The sequence below is a fragment of the Cynocephalus volans genome, chromosome 1 (assembly GCF_027409185.1).
Source record: "Cynocephalus volans isolate mCynVol1 chromosome 1, mCynVol1.pri, whole genome shotgun sequence".
Lineage (NCBI taxonomy): Eukaryota > Metazoa > Chordata > Mammalia > Dermoptera > Cynocephalidae > Cynocephalus > Cynocephalus volans.
This window is the reverse complement of record NC_084460.1, coordinates 75,440,539-75,462,782: the sequence shown is the minus strand read 5'-3', so window position 1 is coordinate 75,462,782 and position 22,244 is coordinate 75,440,539. Positions and strand designations below refer to the sequence as shown.

Sequence of the window (22,244 nt, the reverse complement as noted above, 5' to 3'; positions counted from 1 at the left end):
AGGGGCCACTTGAGAAGGCATACTGGTGGCCTTAAGGAACTGGGAGAGGCCCTCAGCAGCCAGCCAGCCAGCAAACAGGGATTTCAGTCCTACAACCTCAATGAATTGAATTCTGCCAGTAACCTGAACCAGGAAGCCTCAAACAAGTAATCAGCCCACATAACCCCTTGATTTCACCTTGTGATGCCCTGAGCTGAACCCCAGCAAAGTCTGCCAGACTTCAGACCCACAGAACTATGAGATTATAAATGGGTTCTCTGGTATTGTTTTAAGCTGTTATGTAATAATTTGTTATGCAGCAATAAAAAACTACTATGTCTCAATTAATGAAGCCAAAAGTCCAGGAGCTTTTCACCTGTAATACCCAATTTTTAGTAACCATGTCTAAACATAAACAAAGACCACCTGAGTGAATTCTGAATTCATGGGAGGGAATAGCATTATTATTATCTTACTAAGGCATTATTTAAAAAATTAATTTCCTTACCATTAAAAACCCACTTCTGGATCTGTGTCTACCAGAAATTATAGGAGTTGGCTTTTTTTAAAATGAGGGGTGAAAAAGAGGGAATGTGATTACTGTGAGGGGACATATCTATTGTAATGGGTAGAAAAGAACATATTACAATTGTCAACAGGAAAACTACAATAAATGTGAATTATTTGTTTGGTTCAAAGAACAACTCTATTAGATTCTTGTGACTGAATTATCTGACTGGCAAACTTCCTATGAGCTTCTAGTAACTGACCCTTTGTTCTCAAGCTGTGCTGTTGGAATGAAATAAACATCCCCTGATGAACTTTTGATGTTTCTTTGGAGACAGATTATAAATAGACCTTTCTCAAAGTATCTCATGATGTGAAATATTTCCCCATTTGGTTAAGACAATTTTTTCACAATAAAAGGCAGGACAGAAAAACCAGTTTGAATATTACAATATACATAAAAGTAATTCTAAATGTTAAAAACCCTGAATATATTATAGCTTCTGAACAATTATTTTAAAAGTAATTTTTACCCCCCTAAAAAAACCTTTGTGTAGAAAAAAATGAGTGAAAAAGTTTAGGCAATGCTCCTCCTGTTTTAGGAAAGAAAATTTCAATGCAATGGAAGAATTTTGACAAAGCTTTCTATAGTTTATTGAAATGGGGTGTGATGTATTCCTAAGTGTCTAGCAACTACAAGGGCTACTGCAAGGCTAAGGCTGATGTCGCAAATCCTACTCACAGTGCCAATTGTCTAGCTCTTAATCCTGTTCATGACGACAACTGTAAAGCTAGGCAAACACGCTATTTGTCGTGGCTCTTTTACCTGCCAGTAATCCTGCACCAACTGGGCCAATGGTTGAGCTAGGGCTGGGTCTGGAGCTCCCAGACCTCTCAAGTCCATTCACAGACTGGGTCATAAACCCTTCACATGTCAGGCTGGGTCACCAGACCCCTCCACACAGGTCTACAAGCTAGGCAACTGGCCACACAGTCCTTGGAAGCTGCAGGTCTGGAAAAACATGGCCGCACAGGGCAGGCGCCTGAGGCAGTAAAAATACCAGCCAAAGCGGTGCGGTGCATGAGCACTCACTCCACCCACACAATGTTTACCGAACCACCCTGAACCGGCTCCGAGGTGAGGGGAGCCTGACCAAATTATTCCATTTTCCCAACACAAAGTATGCTACAGTAACATTAAGAAAATATAAATACACACTTCATTTAAATGACGACAAGAATTTGAGGGTTATTTTTAAACTTTGGCCTGTGTAAGATGTGTATCAACAGAGTATGGTAGAGCATAGGGAAGAATCTCAATCTAAATATTATCAGACAGTCTTCTAGAAATAGGAGCATATCCAGACTGTGAAGAAAATCTTCCCTGGGGCTTAGACAAGCCTGTGTGAGACAGACGGCCCAGGGTTCTTCGGTGGGGCCAGAGAGGAATCACAGTTTTGCACTGCAGACTTTGCAGCTGCAGCTGTGTGCCTGACTGAAATTGTGTGCTCATTGACCCCTCTCAGTTGTATGGACTGGATGAAACTGCTTTTAATCTCAGTGGTCTTCAGTGCCTCACAATTTTGCTGTTGTTAAAGCATATATTTGTTAAGACTCCTGTCCACATTAGTGCTGTGGATTTGGGGGCAGAGTTCATACCTGTGACCTGCTCTTTTCCCATGCATTTCTGTGTCCTTGAAGTCTCTCTGAGCTTTCCCAATTTTTTTTCTATTTTGCTGTAACAAAATGGGAAATTGCAACACATGATTAGACGGTAAAAGTTAATAGGAGAAATGAGGGCATACCCATGGTTTTGCCACTCCACACTGGGTGCAAAAAATGCCATTTTATTTTTCTAACTTCCAGTGTGACTCTTCTGTCAGGATGAGGAGGTGGGACAGGAAACACCTTCTCAGTCATTTTTCAGTGAACAATTCTGCATCCTTTGGGAATCTTGGGGTTTAATACAATCTGGGAAAATTGGGTTCCTCAGTATATGGTAGTGACTATGAAAAGCTCATCGTGGAAGCCCCTTGGTCAATCCAGAGGATGGTGGCTCTGTTATTTCCAACACTTGCCCTCTCTGTCCAAACTCACTCACCAGGAACACTGCCAAGAGGCCATGCTTCCTGCCCCAGCACTGAGGCTAAATCCGTATAGCTACTGTGAGCAGAGAGGTCTGGCCACTACTAGGGTATGGCCAGGAAACAGAACTTTGCACCTTTCTGTCTCATGGTATCAAGGAATCCCACTGCCTCTGTACTGGACAGCTCTCCTTACTTTCAACCTTGGATCCTCCCCAACCCTCAGGTGAGCCCAGAGCAGCCCGCTTGCATCAGAGCATACCAGCAAGGTGGGAGTAAATGCAGATGCCCAAGCCCCTCTGCAGACCAACAGAACCAGAATCAATGGAGCTGGGCCTTACAAATTCGCATTTCACCAAGTTCCTCAGTGGATTCCTGTACACATTAAAACTCAAGAAACATTAGGCTAGAGCCTTGGACTTTTGAAAAACTAGGTGATTAAATTCCACAGCAATGAAAGTTCAGAGTGTCTGGACAAGCCCTGCTCTTGTTTTGAAGAAGAGAAGGAAGAATACATCTCACTTTTCTGATGAGTTCACATCTGAGGAAACAAGACAAAGCTAATTTCTCGGTTTATCCGGGCCCACAAGGGTTGAGTGGGGGACATGGACAGGTGTCAAGGATCACTGAGATGAAAGCAGGCAAAACACACATGCACACCTGATCATCAGCCCGAATGTGAGCAGTTTTGTGAAGAGACCTTGGTTGCGGAGAGGCTTGCCAGAGCCTGGGATTTACATGGGTCCTCCTAAATGGCTGCCTGGCATTGCCCACGAGTAGATCCACTGAGCTATCCAGAGCCTTCAGTTAAGCTCAAGAATGGAACAATCAGTTCAAAACTTTGAATGCCAAATTCACTTCTTTCTTTTCTTTTTTTCTTCTTGGTTACTGTTGTCAAGCTGGATCATAGATCTCTCTACACTGTCCTGGGCAGGTCGTGTGTTGGATAGTTGAAAAAAGATTCTGGTGGCTGATAACAGGATAGACATTGTTTATTCCAATGTGAGCTCTGCTGCCAGTGGTTCAGAGCTGCTGTCTCCCATACTGAAAGTGCACAATAGCAGCAACCAGCCAAGGAGTGCATGGGTGCGCATGTGCACTAACACTACTCTTATGTAACTTGTTTACAATGGACATGCTGATAATACCCAGCTGGATATGAGGTGAGGGGGCCTGACCAAATCAGCTCCACTTTCCTCACACTCCACCCCTTCAAGGTCTCTCGCTGTACAATCTACATGTTTGGAATCTTTCACGATGTTCCCTTGGTGAGAATGGCTGATCCTCACCTCCATATAACCTCTGTACCTATTGTATGTTCAATACACCTTGCAGCTTGTCCCTGTAGCACTGTCCTTTCAGCTATTATGCACAAAAACCCATATGCATGTCTGGTTAGTAGTCATCATTGGGGTGATTTTCCACAGGAATCCTGCAGCCACACCGATAGGAAACTTGGTGCGTATTCAGCAAGCCGACACATTGGCCACACGAATCTATGTTTGAGTCCAGTCAACTCTGGTGCCACAGCCACAATGCTAGGGCTGAAAAGACAAAAAGGTTATTGGCACCAATAGAGGGAGTTCTTGTCCCTCTGGCAGAATACATGCCAGCTTACCATCCTGGAAAGAATGGTTGCAGAACAGGTGCTGCGGCTCTACGCTGCAGAGCCTCCACTGGAGAGTGCCTGCCCTTGTGGGGTGTCTCATTTAAGATCCCGTTGGCCACAACTGCTGTGTCCACCCCTTCAGGGATAGGGGTTGGCAAATAGACTTTGTCCCTTTTTCAGAAGACCATTGCACTATTCAATCATTTCTGCTGCTTGGAGGTGCTAAGGCACATGCAGTTTCCACTGAATGGACAACTGAGAAGCCCACCTCTGTACTTCATGTCCAGTGAAGTGGGTTCCATTATCACTCTCTATGTCCAGGAGCTGACTATACATGGCTGTAAGGCTGTTCAACACCTTAATAGTGCTTACCGGGTCTGGGGCCTTACAGGACCTTACAAACAGAAGACCTGTAGCTGTATCAAACAACAATATCTATAAAGATATACCTGAAATTCTCTGACCTTGGCAGTGGTCCCACAAAATCCACTTGCCATCGAGTCAGGGGCACCCTTCCTCGAGTTATCGAGGCAACTGCCAGGGGTATGTACTCTCTTAAGTGCATACCAGACAAATGTGATATGTGTCTACTACATCTTCCCATTTTATAGGTATGGCCCACCTTTGTGCAACCATCCACATGGTCTTGCAGCCAGCATGCTGTATCTGTTGATGTAACCATTGGGCTTCATCAGCTGCTGGGTCTCTATCCAGCCATCTGACCTTAGCCAGCACGTCAGCTTCATCATTGCCCAGACTGGCTAAGGGGGAATGTCCTGTAACATGGAAAAGAGTTACTTCCTTTTCACGTCCTAATTCCCTTGAACTCTTGCCACATGGCTTGTTTCCACAGGGGTTGGTGGCCTACCATCCACCATTGATATTTCCAAGTAGAAATCCAAAGGGTAAGGCCCTTATATACGGCCCACCTACATTGTTCCAAATGGCCTAGCAGCATTGGAGCCACCTTGGTTAAATCTGCAAGAGAATCAGAAGTTAGTAAGACATCATCTATGTAATGAAACATTGTAACCATGCTGGGCCTAGTCCACTTGGCTAGGTCCCCAGCTACTAAATCATGACAGATGGTTGGGCTATGCAGGTAGCTTTGAACGTCCTTTGCCTTCAATGAACTTGAAACGTCCGTTGCCTTCCTTCCCAGGTGAAAGCAAGTGGATCTTGGCTATCAGCCAAGATTGGGATAGAGGAAAAAGCATTCGAAGGTCCAATACATAATGATAAGTTCCCAGCTGAGTCATCAGCTGATCCATCAAGTCATGAGCTGAAGGCACAGCTGCATGCAAAGGAGGCACTACTTTGTTCAGTTCTCGATAGTCCACAGTCATTCTCCAAGTACCATCAGGTTTTTACAGTGGCCATACAGGGGCATTAAAGGGACTATGTGCGAGACGGATGATGCCAACTTTTCCTAACTCCAAGATAGTGGCACCTATCTCCGCATGTCCTCCCGGCAGGTGATACTGTTTCCCATTGACTACATGTCTTGGCTTGGGTAATACGTGTGGATCATGTTTAGCATATCCCTGTAACACAGGCTTCACTGTCCATATCCACAACCAGAATTCTCCAACCATTATTTGCAGGTGTAACCCATAAAGCACATCTATACCCAAGATGTATTCAGCTACTGGGGATACATACACAGTATTTATACGTGGGGGCAATTGTCTTATGCGCAGAAGCAAAGACACAGCTTTGACTTTAATAGAATGTCCTCCATAGTCATCAACATTCACTGTGGCCCCTGGAAACTTATCTGGGTTGCCATGTATCAGGCTACATTCTGCGCCAGTGTCCACCAACGCTAACACTCACTGTACATTTGTCTCTGATCAATATATTGTCAGTTCAACATGAGGCCTCCGGTCCTCATCTGCCCCACCAAGATGAGCATGTTGGCCTGGTCCCTGGCCAAAAGAGAACAGCTCATCTGCCTCCACAGAAGAAGCCATAAAATCCTTCAAATCCACTGGGCCTACCTTGCCACCCATTTCCGGACATTTAGTGAAATGCTGTTTGGGATGCAATTGTTGCCACAAGGCAAACAAAACTGCATTTGGTTACTGGTCGATTTTTTTCCCTATCAACTCCTGCTGTATGCAAGTCAAACCACATCTGCATATGGCTGGTCTTGCTCGGTCCCTTCAGAGTGAAATCACAAGCATTTCTTGGGAGTTTACTCTTAGCCACCTTTCAGACCCCCTTGCTTGTCTCCTCCCCTCTGCTTCACCAAGACTGGCCATCATGGTTATCACTTCATGTATAGGATAACCAATGCATAGGGCCAGTATGGCCATCAGCGGCCCAAAGGACATCGATGCAGCATTTTGCAGCACTATGTCCCTCATGCTGCCTGTAAAGCGTTCATCATCTGTGCCACAGGTTTTCACATTAAACATGGCCTGTTGCATCCCCCTCCCGAATTACTTGAACCAGCTGGGCACATGTTTGCCATTTACTCAAGGTTTCAGGCAGCTCTCTAGCGCTCATCCACACAGTCCGGATGGCTGCATTCACCCATTCTGTAACCACTGATGCAGGGACAGCTGCGTGGTGATGGAAGCCAACTTTTCCATCTCCTCACCAGAGCACATCTTGCCATCTACCCCTAGGTCCCACAGCTGCAAAAGCCAAGCAGCTAGGAGTTCGTCCTGTTTCTAGTAAAACTGTCTCCCTAAGTCCAACAACTCAGCTTGAGTGTAAGGGACATAAGTAGTAAATTGGGTCACTTGTGGGTTGCCTGCCAGTTGCCTGCCTGGTCCCATGGGCTGTTCATGATTTAGTTTCTGATGCACAACAGGTCATGCCAGGGGACGCATAGTCTCCCCCAACTCACCATCGGTTTGTCATTGTCCCCAGTGTTGGAAGCAGGAGTGACCTGTTGCTGTACTTGAGCCTCTAGAACAGGTACCCATGCTTCCAACGTGTCTACTTTCTGTTGCAAATCTCAAATCCACACTGCTTCATGGAGTGCCTGGTCCATGTTGACTTGTAGTACAGTGAGCAACAGCCAGAGGGCGCGCGGTCAAGAGGAAAGTGGCCATCGGGTACCACATACTCAAGAGTAGCCACATTTCCTCCCCTTCCCTAGGGCTACTGGTTCCCTTACCTGCTTGGATTCCTGACAATTGCATCAATTGTCGGGCTGGATCACAGACCCCTCTGTCCCATCCTGTGCAGGTCGTGTGAGTCAGGTAGTTGAAAAAAGATTCTGGTGGCCAACAACGGGATAGACATGCTTTATTCCACACACGAGCTCCTCCAGCCAGTGGTTCAGGGCCTCTGTTTCCCCCTACTGAAAGTACACAATAGCAGCAACTAGCCAAGGGACACACGGGCACGCATGCCCACTAACACTACTCTTAGATAACGTGTTTACAATGGATGTGCTGAATCATACCCAGCCGGATATGAGGCCAGGGGGCCTGACTAAACTAACTCCACTTTCCTCACAACCATTTACTTTGCTGATATTTTTAGGAAAATTTTAAGCAACTATTAATCAGCACTAACCAGAATATAAACATTCAATGTTAAGTATCCATAATAGTGAGAGATTTAAAAAAACAGGGGTGATTTAAATCCAAAGGTAATCTTAAAACCACTCACATTGCATACATTAACTCTAGCCTTGAGATTTAGTTCTGCTAAAAGAAATAAAAATGATAGAATTAACTTAGCTTCGTTAATTTTGCTTTATTTAGTGAAGAAAAACCATACACACCCATATACACACTTTGAAGTCTCAAATATTCAAACTTCTTATAAACTCAATCTTTTCAGCAGCTAAAAGAGGTACTTCATAAGTAAGAAATGTCTTAATTAACTGCTTTATCTTAATATTTCAGTTTAATTTTGTATTCTATTCTATAATGCCTCTGTTTTAATACAAAATTCTTGGAGAACTCACTCTGGTAAGATGCACCATATTTTTATGATGCCTTCACAGATGTTTCTCTGCCACAAACCTGATATGGAACATCTCACATAATTAAAATGACAGACTGACTGCCAGCTCTCCACTACATTTTTGGAGGCATCCCTACAACAGGCAAATATTTAATATGATGTGGCCATTAATTTCTCTTTAATTAAAATGTTATCCCCAGAAATGATGGCTTCTGAGAGAGTTGTCTTCTTTTCTTTTGCAGGGAACATTCCAATATCTATCTTCAAAATGGCCCAGACAGAATTGGAAGAATATACAAGAAGGCCCTTTATGTTCAGTTCACAGATGGAACCTTTAAGACGACTGTAGAAAAACCAGTCTGGCTAGGGTTTTTAGGCCCCATTATCAAAGCTGAAACTGGAGACAAAGTTTATGTACACTTGAAAAACTTTGCCTCTAGATTCTACACTTTTCACACACACGGAGTAACTTACTATAAGGAGCACGAAGGTAAGTGAGGCTCACACCGTAGCTGCGGTTTCCTCTTACTTTTCTGTAGGGGCACTTTTAGCTTCTAAGGTTGTGGACTTCCCTCTGGAAAAGACTTGTAACTTTGTCATTTAAACTATTTCATTAACAGGTGTTTTAGTTCATCATAAAATGCAGTGTTTCTCTTGGTTGTGCTTGTTTGTGTAAATGTGGTAGGACTTCTAGGTGGGCTCAGACAGTGACAGTCAGCGAGAGCTGGCGCTTCTTTCCCAGGGCCCAGTTCCTTTCCTGCCAGATAGTCAGAATAAGAGAAATGGACAATGTGCATTAAAGCCTAGAAGAGGTAAAAATCCAGAGGGAAGAGAAAGGACTCAGGATGGGGATTGCCTTATGCCTGATGCTCTGCATGTGAACATACTGTAGCTGTTGTCACCTCCCATCATAACTTTGAATAAACTCTGTCCCAGCTCAGGTGGCATAAGTAGTCTCATATATCAGCCAAGTGGTGCATGTAGCTGGATGACCTCAGAGTCACGTCTGAGGCACAATTAACGGAAAGGGCCATTTGAATATAGGACTTGAAAGCCTTAAATATAGTACATGAAGAACAAAGATCAGTTTGGTGTCTGTAATCTCATTCTCCATACTTGATGATGATGGTGAAAAGAGGTGGTATTTTGTCGCAGTTAAGAGCACAGACTTTAAAATTAATAGACCAAGTTTTGAGTCTGAGCCTGGCCTTTTACTGGCTGAGTGACCTTGGGTGAGTTACTTAAATTCTCTGTGCTTCAGTTTCCTCATCTATAAAATAGAGACAATGACAGTACATACTTAACTCAATAAATGTCAGCTATTATCATAAGCAAAAATGCTTAGGACACGCTACAGTTCATTGAAATTATAAGGATCAAGTCTGGAAATTAATATAAAATTAGATTAGATTATTAATCTTCTTTTTCAAAAAGGTATTATTTTAGAAGGTGAATGTTTTGACTACATCTTTTTTGTTTGTTCTTATGTTTTACTGAACCAAACAATTGCATTAATAGAATAAGTGGCTGACTGCCACCTCATTTCTTTCTTACAATTTCATGGTGTATTAGGGAATTAGCATTTATTTTAAAGGTATGATAATGGTATTGTGGTTTTGTTTAAAAAAAAAGAATTCTTACCTTTTGGAGATGCATACTGTAGTATTTATGAATGAAATGTAATATCTGGGATTTGCTTTAAAATAATTCACTGGTGCTGGGCAAAAGAGTGGGTGTGAATATAGATGAAACAAGATTGGTCTTGAGTTGATCATTGTTAAAGATGACAGATACACAGAGGTTCATCATATTATTCTCTTGACTTTTGTGTATGTTTGGAAATTTCCAAAATTAAGAGTTAAAATTTTCAAAATCTCATTACTATTTCACAGGCAAAAATGTGATATCATGTAAGAAGTTTCAAGTTATAGGAGAGGGTATCCATTTTGCTCAGACTACCATATGACCCCAGGGCAAAAGTTGTTCTTGAAATTGCAACCAAAAGTCACTAATGCTCTGACATAACTATTACTGCTCCCTGAAAACTCAGTCAAGTGTAAAAAATAATAATTTCTGTGAAACAATAGGACCGCTTTTCCAAGGGATACATATTAGATGATAAACTAATGTTTACTGAATGAATTAATGGACTGCCTGTTCTCTCATTCAGTTTCAGACACATTTACTTTCACATAACTTCATTGCATGTTGTTTCCTAGGGGCCATCTACCCTGATAATACCACAGATTTTCAAAAAGCCGATGACAAAGTGTATCCAGGACAGCAGTATACATACATATTGCATGCCACTGAAGAACAAAGCCCTGGTGAGGGAGACGGCAACTGTGTGACTAGGATTTACCATTCCCACATTGACGCTCCAAAAGATATTGCCTCAGGACTCATCGGGCCTTTAATCCTCTGTAAAAAAGGTACGTTTTCTCATTATTGCTCATAATATATGACCAAAAGACGGGAACAGGGAAGTTTGTTTTTTTAATATGTCAAGTCTGTGTTGAGACTGAGTAGATAAAGTAAAGAGGTGGTGAGTCTAGAAAAAAAAGGAAGGGAAAAGCCGGGCAGGACTAGGAGAAGAAGAAATAAAAGCAACAAGCCTTCATATGGAGAAAATGCCAGTGAAGATACGAGAAATTCATTCTCCTTGGCGATAGGTTTGCTTCGTCCAACTCCAACAGTGGCATGGAAGAGATGTATGACTTTACCGAGTATGACTCCCTTAGTGGCACTGCACGGTGATAGATCAGTAGTTATCTGTATTATGTTGTAAATATAACATCATGGTATTTACTTCTAACATCATGAAAAAGACAGCATAGCTCAGGAGCTTGAAATGTAATGTTTACATGAACAATAATGAGGTATCTGCAAAAACTGTCACCTCAGCTTATGGCTAAACACAACTTTGAATTCCAAACTTCCAATTTACCAAAAAGCATTAATAGTCATGTGGTTGGTGGATGTCGAGATAAGTGAGTGTCTCTCAAGCCCAAGATACTGAACATGAAATTCCCTGAGTGTTGCCACATCTGTAAAACAGGAGTGACTGGTTTACGTTTGTAGTTTAATGGGAAAATAAATACTAAAAAATTTTTAAAATTATAAATCTCCTGAAAACATAAATCAAAATATATGCTGAAAATTTGATTCTACTAAAATAGTAATTTTCACTTCAGATTCTCTGGATAATGAAAAAGAAAAAAATATTGACCAAGAATTTGTGGTGATGTTTTCTGTGGTGGATGAAAATTTCAGCTGGTACTTAGAAGACAACATTGAAACTTACTGCTCTAAACCAGAGAAAGTTGACAAAGACAATGAAGACTTCCAGGAGAGTAACAGAATGTACTGTAAGATCACAGGAGACATGTTAACTTTTTTTTTTTTTTTCTTGATCCTTTAATTCTGCTAAACTTATTTCCTGACATGAATAAGTAGTGTGTTTCTAGTCTGTGGCCCTGATAACAAAGCCTATTGGATGTGCAACTTGATATTCAGATAAAGTTAAAAATCAAAACTCTAAACCAGGTAGAGCTGGATACATCAAACTTGATCCCAAAGTGATAAGGATAAAGCATCATCAATGATGGCTTAATGTGTGTGTATATTATATTTACGTATCCTCCAAACTCATTCTAAAAATTATTCAAGGCAGCCTAAAATTATTAAATGAAATGCTTAAAATTATACTATATTGTAAAGCATCTAATTATATTTTTTAAAATAGTTCAACCACACTAGTTCTAAAAGGTATTCCTTTTACATACTGCATTCCCTCACCGGGACTCCCACTCCACACCATTCTTTTCTATTTTTTAATTTTTTATTTCCTCTAGAAATGCCTTCTTTACAGCTGAGGCTTTTTTTAATTCTCAGACACAGAACAATGAGCTTAGTAAGATTATCTCTCCCTCAGAATTTGCATGAGAAATCAAATCCCTTAACAGCACATAGACCAAGAAATATAGATTTTTGTTTTGTGTTTAGTTTCTTCAAAATAACCTTTACTCAGAAACTGAGAACACAAACAAAATAAGTATGCTATCAAAGTAGAAAAATAAACTAATTTAAAAAGTACAGATTTTTGTTTCCAACTTTTGCTTGGAAAAGGGTTGGAGGGTCCCTTTTCCATACTTTAATCCTGCCTCTGTTATGTGCTAACAAAAATAGATGTTGGAAGAAGATACTCAAACTTTAGTCTGAATAGATTTCATTTGGTACCACTGTCATATCTGGTGCATTCACAGTTCTTCCCAGAACTGATTTCCATCCAGGAAATCTAGGATCCCCTAGTGTGAACAATGACCCTAAGTTTCTTTCAAGGGTCTCAGGCCATCCTGCTTTTGAACTTTTAGGTTTTTCTGGGTCTGGTCCCTGGTCCCTGCTGTCCTTCCCTGAATTTCTTTGTTCCCTCCTTCATATGTCTTTCAATTTTGTCTTCCAAGCTTAAAAACAAACAAAAAAAGCTTTCTTTGTGTTCTTGTTACAAAAAAAGTTAATAGTAGAAAATTGGAAAAGTTCTGATAAGCAAAAAGAAAAAATTTAAAACATCCATACTACCACTACCAACCTGATTAATAACTGATTATCAAATAACCTTCAATGTTTCTTCTATTCACTGTATTGTGTATGTTTTGTACACACGTATGTGTACATGCACACATCTGTGTTTACAAACACACATACATACAACCAATGTGTATAGTTTATAACAAAGAGAGCAAATATGTTTTATCTTCCGTATTGTGTTCGTCTGCTGATATGGTGTTGACAAGAATCCTCAGGCCAAATTCAGGTCCAAAATGAAAGAGTGCTGCCATTGATTAGCAATGTCTGACATGGGTATGGGAGGGAGGAATAGCAGCATGCGTGCCACGTATTTTCCATCCCAAATTGATTCTATTTCTGTAGAGGTAACTGTGGCTGTGATCCCAGGCATCAATGTCTAGTAGTCACAAACTCTGCTCTTTACCTACAGCTTTGAATGGATACACTTTTGGAAGTCTCCCAGGACTCTCAATGTGTGCAGGAGATAGGGTGAAATGGTATCTTTTTGGCATGGGTAATGAAGTTGATGTGCATGCAGCTTTCTTTCACGGGCAAACATTGACTAACAAGAATTACCGTATTGATACAATCAATCTCTTTCCTGCTACGCTTTTTGATGCTTTTATGGTGGCCCAGAACCCTGGAGAATGGATGTTGAGTTGTCAGAATCTAAACCATCTGAAAGGTAAGATATCTTTTCTTGAAATTAGCTTTCAGCCAAAAAAAACTGATTATGGGAATCAAAATCTAAAAGCTAAATATCTTTGGAATGATCTGAGCTTTGAACTGTTACCTCAGTTTTATTATGATGGTATACGTTGGAATGTAATAAAAAAAAGACTAAAAGACTGGGACATTTATAAAGTAATGAGGTCTGAAAACATATTAAGTTTTGGAAAAGAAAATCAGCCCTGAAAATACAGTACTGCCCCTAAAATATAGTACTGTACATAGTTTCTCAGCTTTGTCTAGTACACAATATCGTAAAAACCAGAAGATCTGTATATTGTGCTGACACATAGTTTGCTTTTTGCTGTTGTTTCTATCAAGTATAACCAACATTGTTCTTTATTTGAGTTTGACTATTCCTTGGTTTAACTTGATAAATCCATCCTCTTTCTCTTTGGCATAGGTGACAAAAACATCCCTTGTTCTTGAAAAATATTAATTTGTGATGCTGGTTTCCTGAAGAAATTAGATTTAACCTAGGTCTTTGGGTATATTACTTTGACTTCTAGCTTATCAAATACGACCTGGGCTGCAGAAGGCCCAGTATAGCAGGTGTACCACATTTTGTGTGAGAGAATAACACATGCTCATTCTATTCCTCCTCCACTATTCCTCTCATCCTACTCCTTATAATATGTCAAAACCCCTATTTTTTGTTTATCTATAAATTTTCCCTTTTTCTCTCATTAGAAGAACTCCCAAGTGAAACTCCACAGAAATTGGTACCATATTTTGAAAACACATGTGCTCAAAATCTTCTCTATGCTGTGTGTACATAAAAAAATGTATGTCTTTGTAAAAACTTGAATTTTCCATCAGCAGTTTATTCACAGTTGTTTACCCTAGTTTATAGAGTTGTTTCTGTCTACCTCTTCAATTTCCATCTGTCATCTCACCAGCAGTGCTTACAGGGCAGTAAGAGAGAGAAACACGGCTCTGTTAGCCAATGCTTCCTTCCATGTCATTTCAGCTGGTTTGCAGGCCTTTTTCCAGGTCCAGGACTGTAATGAATCTTCATCAGAGAAGTATATCCCTGAGAAAAGTGTTAGACACTACTACATTGCTGCTGAGGAAATCATCTGGAACTATGCTCCTTCTGGTAGAGATATCTTCACTGAAGAAAACTTAACAGCACCTGGAAGGTAATTCACATGAAAAAAGACTATTATTTCAAAATATCTCCCCCCTCCCCCTAAAATGTAAAAGGATGATTCAATAATTAAAATTTTTATTGGAATCTGAAATTGACTAACTAGACTGCTAAATATTTATTAAGGTGTTTGGTATAAGAGTCTAAGAGAACTATGACTTTTGAGTCTATAAAAAAGATGGGTTCAAAAGTTATCAAATGTTTCACAAAGTCATAACAAAACATCACATACAATTAGATAAATCAGCTATTTGCTTTCCATTTCTGAAAACATAGCATTGTACAATTTGCAATGCACACTTCGCAATGAAGCCCTAAGTACATTCACAATGTTGTACAACCATCACCACTACCCGTTTCCAGAACTTTCTCACCATCCCAAACAGAAACTCTGTACTAGGGCCGGCCCGTGGCTTACTTGGGAGAGCGTGGTGCTGAGAACACCAAGTCAGGGGTTAAGATCCCCTTACCAGTCATCTTTTTTTTTTTTTTTAAAGAAACTCCGTACTCATTAAACAATAACCCCTTATTCCTTTCTTCCCCCACCCCCTGATAACCTCTATTCTACCTTTTGTCTCTATGGATTTTCCTATTCTAGACAATTCACACTAGTAGAATCATACAATATTTATCTTTTTGTGTTTAGTTTATTTCACTTAGCATGTTTTCAAGCTATATCAGAATTTCATTCCTCTTTAAGGCTGAACAATATTCCATTGTATGCATATACCACATTTTGTTTATTCATTCATCTGTTGGTGGACATTTGGGTTGTTTCCACTATTTGGCTATTGGGAATAATGCTGCTATTAGTGTGTAAATGTCCCTGCCTTCAATTCTTTTGGTTATCCACCTAGGAGTGGAATTGCTGGATTATATGTTAATTCTATTTTTAATTTTTTGAGGAACTACCATACAGTTTTACATAGACGCTGCAAAATTTTACTGGCACACCAGCAATGTACAAGGATTCCAATTTCTCCACATTCTTAACAACACTTGTTATTTTCTTCCTTTCTTTTTTTTTTTTTGATAATAGCCAACCTAATGCCTGTGAAGTGATAACTCATAGTGGTTTTGATGTGCATTTCCTTAGTGACTAGTGATGTTGGGCATCTTTTCATATGCTTTTTGGTTATGTGTGTATCTTCTTTGGAGAAATGTCTATTCAAGTCCTTTGCCCATTTTTGAATTGTTTGTTGTTGTTGTTGTTGTTGTTGTTGTTGAGTTGTAGGAGTTCTTTATATATTTTGGATATTAATCCCTTATCAGATATTTGCAAACATTTTCTCTCGTTCTGTAAGTTGCCTTTCACTCTTTATAGTGTTCTTTCGTGCACGCAAGCTACTCTTTTGTACATATCTGGATGACTTCCATAGCCTCCCAGCCATTCTTCCTGCCTCAGTCTTCTATTTTCCACAAAGCAGCCAAGGGGATCTTTCAAAAATGTTAGTGAAATTTTGCCACTCCCCTGCTCCAAGTCTCTGCTCATACATCACCTCATTAGAGAATCTCTATTTGCAAACCACCTTAAAAATCTCCTCCTTGGAAAAGTTAAGTAATTTACCCAATGTCACACAACAAGTTGATAGATGGGTCCATCTCCACCCAGGCCTGTAACTCCTGAAGCAGAGATTTTGGTCCCAGGCTGCACTGACATCCAAATGTGATGCTCCCAAAGCTGCATCTCCAACCCAGAAACTCTTGTGAATTTCAGATTTGCATTTTAAACTTCTTGTGACACCCCCACTTGCATGAGGCCCCTCCAACTCAACATTCTAAACCTGAATCCACTGTCTCCCTGCAAACCTAAGTTTCCTCCTCTCTCAGTGAATAGTATCTCCATCTATGCACGTATTCATCTAAGTGCCCAAATCCAAAACCTGAGCACCGTCCGTGACTCCCTGCCTCTTCCACCAGTCCCTCCTCTTCTCATCAAGTACTGACTCGTTATATCCTAAACATCTCCAGAAGCTGTCTACCTCTCTCCCTCCTCTTTGCTGATACCTCTGACATCATCCCCACCTCTCATTGATACTATAAAAGCAGCCTCTTGACTGGTCTCTCTACTACAGTCTTGTGTTTTCCAACACATTTTCTCAGCAGCTGCCCAAGGGATCCTCCTAAGACACTAATCCTGAATGCTTAAAATTTTCAAGGCCTTCCCACTGCCCTAGAATAAAATACTGAAACCTTGGCTAGACCCTCCTGCCCACTCTCCATCTGTTCAAGCCTCACTCTTCACTCCTCTGTCCTGCCCTGTCATAGTTTCTAGAAGATGCCATGCTTGCACTCTCCTCTGAGTCTTCCCACAGGCTGTCTCCTCTTTGTAAACAGCTGCCCTGTTCTCCCCAACACACACTTCATCATGCTAACTCTATTTCTCCTTTAGATAGTTTTAAAAAATCACTTCCTCCGGGAAGCTTTTCTGGCCTCTCCCCACCTCTTTCCCCAGCCCCAGGAGAAATGTTCCATAACACTCTCTGTTTATCACGTTTTATTATATTGATTGGCTCAGTCAGTCTTCTCTGACAGATGTGAGGTCCATGTGCACAGGGATGAGTCTACTTGCCTATGGTTATGTCATCAACACATATCTGAGTTCTTAACAAAGAGCAGGTGTTCAACACACTTATCAAATGAAAGAAGAGATGAATGGGGTGGCTTTGTGCAGGTCAAATACCTTTCTGAAATTTAGTTTTTTCATTTGTAAAATGTGGAGAGTAATACCAACTTTTTTGCATTGTCATGTGAGTAAAAAATCTCCTGAGCACCTGGCTGATGCTAATATGCAATCAACAGTAGTAGCTACTGTATTTTTAAACATTTCATAATCTGATAAAAAGATACTATTGTAGTACAATGTATTAACTGTCAGGGGTTGATATGGGCTTTTTTGAAATTTTTTTACTTCACTTGAAAAAGTGAAACCTCCTCCATGATTCGCTACTCTAAACATCCCTCTATGAGTGGCCTAGAATTGTCTATATCTGTTTAAGTAATTGGTATGGATTGTTGTAAATCATGGATAATAATCATCTCTAAGCACTGGTCTGAATTTTTCCCTTCAATTAGTACCTTATGTGAATACCTGTTTTCTGTTCTACTTTAACTTCAGCATTTGAAGCTTTTTCTTTCTTTTTTTTTTTTTAGTATTTTTATTTTTATTTTGGGGGTTCAACATTGAGATATGTTGATCAAATCAATATTACTAGCATATATATTATTACAAATTGTAATTATTCTTTATGCCCCTTGTCCAATCTCTGCCCATCCCCCACTCCCTCCCCCCTCTGATTACCCTAGATTTCTTCTCTCCTTCTGAAAGAATAATGGTTGCTCTGTTGATTTGTTGCCTAGATGATCTGTCCAATGCTGAGAGATGTGTTCAGGTCCCCTAATATCATCATAGAGCAGATGCTTCTTCTGTCACTCTGAAATGAGCTTTGTGGAGAGAGACAACCTCTTTTCTTTATCTCTGCTGGTGACTCTCGTTGTGTCAAAGCACTCCAGTGGCTGGTGGACCATTGTGGCATCTAGATGCTTTCACAGCATCCATGGTTATGGTGGTGGCTGTGGTGGGCCACCCACATGGAGGTGATGTTTTTGGCATGCTCCTTGGCTCTGGCTCCTGGTTGTGGGGAGTTCCTGGTCCCCAGCTCCATGCTTTGGGTCCCCGGATGGGTCCCAAGTGGCTGGCATGGTGTGCCAGGTTGTGGGGGGGGAGTCCAGTCCCCTTCTCCATGCTTCAGGTCTACAGGTGGGCCCTGAGGCACTTGTGCGGTGTGCCCAGATGTGGGAGTGGGGTCTGGTCCCCAACTCCATGCCTCATGTCCCCTGGTGGGCCCCAAGGCACTGGGGGCGTGCCTGAGCTGGAACTAATTGTTTGTCCTTTGCTTACTTCTAAAACAGGGGAACTTCCTGTGGGAACCAGTACTTGAGCTATGTGGTTGAGCTAAATTACTGTTTTGCTGCTGTTTCCCTAGGTAGGGCTTTTTGTGCAGCTCAGGGGTTAATGATTGACCTTATAGGTACTTCAGGTTCTCCAGATACTCGATGCACCAAGGTTGTGTAGAAACTCTGATCTGGGCCTGAGTTTTTTCCTCAAACTGCACCCCATGCAATTTTGCATTCCCAACCAGTCTCCTCTGAGTGGTCCTGTGCTGATTGGGGGGCAGATTGGCTGTCCTTGCTGTGGCCCAGTATTCTCTGGGTGGGCCCGTCTCCCCACCACCTGTGCTCCAAACACTTCCCATGGGACAGGCCCTGTGCTGGTCCCTTGCAATGACTCACCGGCCTCTGAATGGCTCCCCTTTTACAGCTGTTCTGGCTCCTTGCTCCTGCGTGGGTCCACAGGAACCCTATTAGTGGTCTTGCTGTCCTGGGGGCCACCAAGGCCCTCTTCTCCCCTGCAGCCTCCAAGTAACTCCATCTGAGGGGCACAGCTGTGGCTTCTGCCAGCTCCTGCTCCATGCACTCAGCAGCTCCAGCCTTAAAGCAGCCGTGGCATGAAATGCTCTGAGCAGTTTTTTCTTTCTCTAATTTTTTCTCTAATTGTGGTTTCTACCCGTTAATGAACTCCATAGGTCTCTCCTCCTCTTACCCTGAACTCCAGTGGCCCCAGCTTGGCTGATGTTACATTTTTATAGTTGTAAATTGGTTGATTTGTGGGAGAGAGTGATGCTGGGAACCATCTATTCTGCCGTCTTGACCAGAACTTAGAAGCTTTTTCTTTTGGCAGTGACTCAGAGGTGTTTTTTAAACAAAGTACTACAAGAATTGGAGGCTCTTATAAAAAGCTGGTTTATCGCGAGTACACAGATGCCTCATTCACTCATCAAAAGGAGAGAGGCCCTGAAGAGGAACACCTCGGAATCCTGGGTGAGTGCATGCAGAGTCTATATTGCTGATGTACTCTTGCCCTGGGCTATACCAACCTCAGAAGGAACAGAAACTTCAGGACCTACACTTGATTTCTGCATATAACGTAGACATGTGAAGGATCAAACATCAATACTATGCAGTAGCTAATTACTTTTCCAAATGTAAATTACTAATAGTAAGTCTGCATCACTAAGTCATGCTGAGGTCAAATGATTTTTTTTTTTTCTTCGAAGAGGAAAGGGGAATTGTGTGTTTATGTGACTTGGTTTAAATAAGTAACTAAGTTGTTAACCTCTGTTCCTAGCTAAAGATGCTTTCCCTTTGAAGTAAAATCTGGGCTGCTGATGAGACAGGCTGGAGCTGTCCTCCTAGAGCGCTCTGCAGGCTGTCCTCAGGCAAGCCCAGAAACAGGCCCTCACCCAGCCACTCGGGCAGAACAGCGTGTGAGTGAGCAGAGTTTGGAATCAGACTGTTCTTACTCTTTACCCATTAGCTGTGTGACCTTTGAAAGTTACTCACCTTTCTGCGCCTACTTCCCTTCTATAAAATGGGAACAATGATAGCTCCTGCCATAAAGTTGTGAGAAGGATTAAATGAGTTAATACACATAAAAACTAAGAACAGAGAGGATGCTCTCAATAAATGTCATTTTGTGTATATCACATAAAATATTTATATACTCCTCAATATATCTGTTTTTATTCTATAATTGGAAACGATGTTAATTTTTGTGGTGGAGAATTAAAAACAGTGTTCTCCTTCACATCCAAGACATTAAGTACATGCTTTTTGGGTGGTCAAGGGTTATAGCACCCCTGGGATAAATAGCACACATCTAGCCAACAGAATGCCGTGGTGCAGAGAGTGCAGACACTCAGAATAGTTTTTGGTGTATGTGCAAAGTTTATTAACTGACTTTGACAAAATGATAACAAATTTCATTAACCTGAAGTTGGATCAAAAAACCCTTCTCACCTCCTTCCAACCTCACCATGTCAGATTGATAGTGAACTTTTTAAAAGCCAAGGCTTTCATTTGCCACAACTAGGTATGTTGCTCTCAGTGGTTCTTGCCAGAGGATATGGCCAAAGAAAATAACTGCCTTATACATTCTGCATGTTATATAGCAAGGAAGGATAATAATTCTCTCTTTGTCCCTAGGTCCCGTCATTTGGGCAGAGGTGGGAGACACCATCAGAGTCACCTTCTATAACAAAGGAGCATATCCCCTCAGTATCCAGCCAACTGGGGTGAGATTCAGTAAGGACAACGAGGGCACATACTATTCCCTACACAACAACTCCTCAAGTGGAAGTGAGTGCAGTTCTCTGTAACCAATCAACAATGTTTAATAACCCACTGCACTGGTCACTTGCAGTGTCCTGCAGAAACTGAAGACAGGAACCCTTGAGGAAACTGCTCATTCGTCATTTGCAGGCATCATGCTAAGAAATAGAGAAACCTCTTCTCCTACCATTTCCAGTTGGTTTGTGGAATTTTGTCCTGACTTAATTGGATGATTATTGACAATGCTGATGGTAACTTAGTTGTATTGTACCAATTATACATTTCTGGAGTACTATTTGAGAGATTTGGAATTTTTAATATTCTTGTAATTATAAGATGTGTAGGTGCTTATTTTAAAACATTTGAAAAATAGAGAAAGGTATAGCCAAAAATATTAATTACCCATAGTTCTACAGACAACCACTATTATATTTTTGTATAATTCCTATACTTTCATCTGTGCACATTTAATGTGTACCTTAAATATGGTTGGGATCATAGTCTATAAATATACTTATTATTTTAATTTTGTACCCAGTTTGTTCTCTTAGCATTAAAAGCATTTATAAATATAATTTTAATGACAAAAAATATACCATTATGTGTATGTATTTGAGTATTTCTATATATCAAGGCTGACAAATGAAGTCTAGTGACTTTGCCATCACATGTGGTGTAACTGTGAGTAGGTTAATTTTGGCCTGTTTCATGAAGTGTAAATTAAGGAGATTTGAACAGGATCATCTGCAAACTTCCTTCAGTTCTACAATTATTTTCAGTTCAGTTTTGTTCAAAAGAAAATGCATTGGTTACCCCCTATTGCCAGGCGTTGTTGTAGCTTATGGAAATATAGACAATGCTTGCCTTCAGGAAGGTTATGTTCTGTTCGGAAGAAAAATACACACAATATGTGAAAGGCACTAGGGACATTCTCAGGGGGTGTGTGAGCACAAAGAGGGGCACCGACCCAGATAGAGCTTTAGAGGAGGCTTCCTGACGGAGATCACACCAATCTGTTATCTGACATAGGAGCGCAAGTAGGAATCCATTTTTCATAGCAAGGAACTCAGAACTGGGTTATCCTAGACTAAACCCAGTCTGCTTTGTGGCTCCAATGCCCTCACGAGAAAGCACACTTACCCTCTCTAATGTGACCTTTCCCACAGGTGTGCCTCCTTCTTCAGCCTCCCGTGTGGCACCCCAAAAAAAGTTCACCTATAAATGGACTGTCCCTGAGGAAGTGGGACCCACTCATACAGATCCTGTCTGTCTGTCTAAGATGTATTATTCTGCTGTGGATCCCACCAGGGATATATTCACTGGGCTTATCGGGCCAATGAAAATATGCAAGAAAGGAAGTTTACAGGCAAATGGGAAACAGGTAAATCTAATCGGGAAGAAATGAAAATGACTGGCCAATCTCTTTGAATTATCATTATCATAAGGAAAATTCTGGGTTTTGAGGCAGTGAGGATTCTACACATAACACCTATTACAAATTTTTCTCAGGATTATAAGA

At 41.1% G+C, this 22,244-nt stretch overlaps 1 protein-coding gene across 5 annotated transcripts in view; it reads left to right on the top strand.

Moving 5' to 3' along the window:
• Positions 1–22,244, top strand: part of CP (ceruloplasmin) — a 68,201-nt gene that overhangs the window by 8,035 nt on the left and 37,922 nt on the right. For all 5 annotated transcript variants that reach the window (XM_063091380.1, XM_063091357.1, XM_063091347.1 and 2 more), the window contains exons 2-9: positions 8,352–8,599; positions 10,329–10,541; positions 11,304–11,477; positions 13,106–13,360; positions 14,375–14,546; positions 19,296–19,435; positions 20,600–20,752; positions 21,892–22,106. In XM_063091380.1, coding sequence (XP_062947450.1) covers positions 8,352–8,599; positions 10,329–10,541; positions 11,304–11,477; positions 13,106–13,360; positions 14,375–14,546; positions 19,296–19,435; positions 20,600–20,752; positions 21,892–22,106 — 1,570 coding nt within the window. The remainder of the gene's footprint in view (positions 1–8,351; positions 8,600–10,328; positions 10,542–11,303; positions 11,478–13,105; positions 13,361–14,374; positions 14,547–19,295; positions 19,436–20,599; positions 20,753–21,891; positions 22,107–22,244) is intronic.